Source organism: Populus euphratica, unplaced genomic scaffold (genome assembly GCF_000495115.2).
Source record: "Populus euphratica unplaced genomic scaffold, PopEup_1.0 scaffold46.1, whole genome shotgun sequence".
Taxonomy (NCBI): Eukaryota; Viridiplantae; Streptophyta; class Magnoliopsida; order Malpighiales; family Salicaceae; genus Populus; species Populus euphratica.
Genome location: NW_011499852.1, coordinates 2,296,641 through 2,301,082, shown reverse-complemented (window position 1 = coordinate 2,301,082; position 4,442 = coordinate 2,296,641). Strand labels below are relative to the sequence as shown.

Genomic DNA, 4,442 nt, shown 5'->3' with positions numbered 1-4,442 from the left:
TTTCTTTGAAGCTGAGAACAATGCTAAACCAAATTCAAAGAAATTTGAGAGAATTAGAGAAATTTTTCATTAACTACTATTATTTAACAAACTCTCGAGTCAAATTAAGGAAGGCCTTGCTATTAGATTTCCATAGTCTCATTCCCTAGATTTTTCTTCATTTAGAACTTTATTTGTAATATATGGTTTAATTTTTTATCGAGTCAACTTTGAAATTATAAGTTCTTAACTATTTTGTATTAACCCTTGATTGGTTGGCGAGGAAAGTTCTGTTGAGAGAAGAATCAGAATCACTGTTCATAGATTGCCATTTCATCATCAAATTATTTCATGCATTATGGGATTGGAGAAGTTTCCAGTCTGAATCGGCATCATACCCTCAAGTTATTTTACTGAGCTAAATTGATTCCTACTTCAATGGTCTGCACGTGGATGGTGGGGCCAACATTCAACCTTGTAGAATCTATCCGACTAGTGCAGAAACTTCTCAATCTGTAGTATCCTTATCTGGGAACTGCAACTCATTGTAGCTAAATGCTTTGATTTCCTGTTTAGAGAGTTTGCAGATTTTGGTCTGCCCGTTTGTGTCTTCAGCAGTTCCCTTGACAAATAGGATGAGAGAAGGAGCGGATAACATATTTACAGATTCCTCGGAAGCTGCCATTAGTATTGGATTCCTTGCATTCGTATCACTGGCTATATCAGCTCTTATTTCAGGATATAAACTATCAACTCAAACTCACGTTTAAATATCTGTCACTTCGCTTGTGATTCTTTGTGTATGTTGATTGTTTCATGGGTGAACTACTTGATATACTGCTAAGTAAATCTCCGTGTTGAATAGAGAAAAGTGTGCGATAAAGCCCTTGTTTAATTTGTTTGTATCTAATACAGGAGAGGGATCTATTATTTTACCCTTCATATATATATATATATATATATATATTTTGAGCTGCATTCATGGTTCTGTTTTGGAAAAGCTGTCCAGAGAAAAAGCATTTCGTGTTTCCTAGTCCTTCGCTCATTATGAGCAAATGATAAATACTAATCAATTATTGAAGGACCAATTCCACGATTATAGCAAGTAAAGAAATAAAAGGTTGACCCAACATTTACAGAGGATTCAGGAGGGGGCATAATCTGGTAGCAGAGGAACATCCAAAGTCCATGGTTAAATGAGACTGCATACAAAAAATGAACATTTAGCTTTCTTCTTAGATAACCTTAAACAATGATACATGGGAGTAGTCTACTGAGCTTCAAAGGGCCCCCCAAGACAAACATATCTAATTGAAGATGTTTTTCCTGTTGCTATCTTTTCAGGCGTTAAAGTCACTTTTAGCTTAGGAAGGAATTAAAAAAATGACTTATTCTAGGATCTTCCTTGGCTTTAGGGAAGACACCCTCAGAGTACTGTGTTTGATTCATGTAGGTGCTGGTCTGGTTTCCAAAACCTCAGTATCCAAAACTCCCTTGACTCTGTAACATTTGGAGGGTAAATGGTGCTTGACTCCCTGATGTTGGCAATAATCTTGTGCTGTGAAGGGAGTTTGGATGATAACTTGTCTGGTTAGAATGACTGGCCATGACAGAAGGCCTTACAGGGATCGGAGCGTTGGCAGTGCTGTTAGCATTGGATGGAGCTTTATTCACATTACCCCTGCCCCGGGCAGCTGGAACATCATGGTTGTGTTTTCCTTCGTAAGTTGTAATCACAGCTCTCAAATCATGCGATGCTCGCTCTACATGTTTTCTCACAGGACAGCCAACGGATGTGCATTTGTAGTAGCTCCTGCTTATCAGAAAATTGTAACAATTAAGAAACCAAGTGATGACCACAGTTTTGGGAAAATGATCCCTTTAGATCAAAACTTGGATGCAGGGCAAGCACTCAATACCTTGGATTTGGATTTCCCCTGACGACTTTCTGCCCGTATTTTCGCCACCTATAGCCGTCATCAAGTATGTCAATGTCACTTGTTGTTTGAACCACAATTCTAGGTTCTCTAACAGTTTTGCTTCCAGCACCTAAAGTACTCTCATTTTCGTTCTGTCCCAGCCTGTAAATTCACAAAATAACATGATTAAGCTCACTATCCAATTTAATCTCAAAAACAACAAGTAAGGCCATGAAAGACAATCTTTTCCTGGCTTACCATCTTTTGGCATCAGGTTCGTTTTCGTTGTCCTCTCCTCCAGAATTGCTAATTGGTGAGCTATGGTCAATATCATCCTCCCCAAGAGAAATTGAAGAGTCCTCCTGCATCATGCCAGACTCCATTGGTGCTCCTGATTGATAAGAGATTTCAGAGTTGGCACCTCCAGAAGGATAAACTGATTGAGAGGATGATCTTCTAGTGGACTGAGGCTTGGAATGGTTGTGACTTCCTTTATAAACTATTTCAGTAATCTGTCCATCCAAAGACCTCTCCACTTTTTTCTTCGTTGTGCAATGCGGATATGTGCACTTATAATAACTCCTCGGATTTTCACTTCCTTTAACTTGTTTTTGTCCATATTTTCTCCACTTGTATCCATCCTCTGACCTTCCATTCTCCCTCGTATAATGACCTGCTCGATTGTATTGGTTGTAACTTGGTTTTGGAGCAGTGCTGTTTTGCATGCTTGCTTGTAGCGGAACCAATTCTGAGGAGAAACTCTGCACTGGTGCAGATACTGATTTCACTCCTGTTTTCTGATCTAATGAAAAGTCAGTTTGCTTCGACTGGTTAAAATTCCATTCTTCATGTTTCCTCTTCAATGATTTCTCCTGTCAAGGTGGAATCACAGCAGGTTATGGAAATAATTCCATGGATAAACTACACATATATTTTATATTTTTAAATTATTTTGATATACTAATATCAAAAATATTTTTAAAAAATAAAAAATCATTATTTTAATATTTTTTAAATAAAAAATATTTTAAAAAATAATCGTAACCATCATCTATCCATAAAAGGGAGGGACCTTTTGTTCTGACACCCGATAAACAAGAGATTTTTGTCTATAAATACTTATTATATTTGTCCAGGCCAACCAGACAAATAGGGCTTTGTCACTAAACAAGCAAATAAAATTGACTACAAACTCAAATTTAGTGTTTTTTTTTTTTTTTTTTTTTGGGGGGGGGGGTGTTATAAATCAGGAAGTTTTCTTGCAATTATTTTGAATTTTACAATTGCATTAATAATTTTCAATGACAATTAAAAGGGTCAAATATTGAACAGTCTTTACTTTTGAAAGGCTCCAAACTTTTGTAATATAAAACTGTGAATGATGTGTACATAAAAGTACCGCGACAAAACTGTTTGAAGAAAATTGAAACAAAGATGATGATTATGAAATTGTATATAAAACTGTGAATGATGTGTAGAGAAAAGTACCACGACAGCACTGTTTGAAGAAGATCGAAACAAGGATGATGATGATGATGAAATTGTAGGAGGTCTTGTTTGGTTTTGGAAAGAGAAATCACTGCAGTCTTTCTCTTCTCCGCTAACACCTCGCTGAGTGTGATTGTCATTAGAATTACTTCTCCAGTTGAAGGTTTGACCAGCAAAAGACCCCCTTGTTGGAGATGCAAGAGCCTGAAAAGACATGACATAAATAAGACACTAAAAAGAAAAAGGAAGCAAACCCAGTTATCACCGTAAGAAACATGTCCACACGAGCACAATTCAGTCCCCAAAAACTTACATGGGAAGTAGGGAAAAGTACAGGTGAGTCCAAGAGCTCAGTTGGGCTTAAACGAGGAGGAATGGCCCAGTAAGAAGAAGGAGAAACTGGGGGAGGAGAGAGAGGGAGTGAAGGCAGTTGAAATGACTCGAAGTTTGGGATTTCAATTCCATTTCTATCATTAGTTCCATGGTCATAAAGTCCCCAGCTTAGGTTGTCCATATATTTGTTATTGCTAGAAACAAGATCAGTAAAAGAAGGAGAAGAGAAAGTCGTGAATTGGGTTGGGAGAGAGAGGTTAGATGGAGAATTTATAGTAGTAGTTAAGCTAGCAGAAGCTGAAGATGCCATGAAATTTGAGAGATTCAGAGGAGTCTTTTAAGAGGGTTGTAAGGGAAGATATAAAGGGTTGGATGCTAGTACAAATTCAGATGAGGTATGATGCATTGAGGTCTCTCTGTCTCTATCTCTCTCTATATATATGCCTCTTCTGAGAGGCTAAAAGCAAAGTTTGACCGTGGAAAATATTTTTGGGTCAAGGCCACAAGCTTTGACTGGACTTATCCCATATTGAAAAACTTGTCTCATATTGAAAATGGCGGCTTAAAAACTCAGCCTCGGTGATTAATTACGAGCCTGGAGGTTGCATAGTTAGCCACCTATCTCGCATCCGATTTGCTCAATTTAGAGCAGCATCATGAATGGCTTCACCCCACCCTTTATGGGTTGTTGGGGGCTTCTGTCCGTCTGGATCTTCTTCATCC

At 37.9% G+C, this 4,442-nt stretch overlaps 1 protein-coding gene across 1 annotated transcript; it reads right to left on the bottom strand.

Annotated features, from left to right (window-relative positions):
* Positions 1–1,186: 1,186 nt before the first annotated feature.
* LOC105121894 (probable WRKY transcription factor 33) lies at positions 1,187–4,158 on the bottom strand. Its single transcript, XM_011020752.1, is given in 5 exon segments — positions 1,187–1,792; positions 1,899–2,060; positions 2,157–2,770; positions 3,387–3,590; positions 3,700–4,158. Coding segments are annotated over 5 exon segments (1,764 nt in total). The 5' UTR covers positions 4,030–4,158; the 3' UTR covers positions 1,187–1,338.
* Positions 4,159–4,442: the final 284 nt, after the last annotated feature.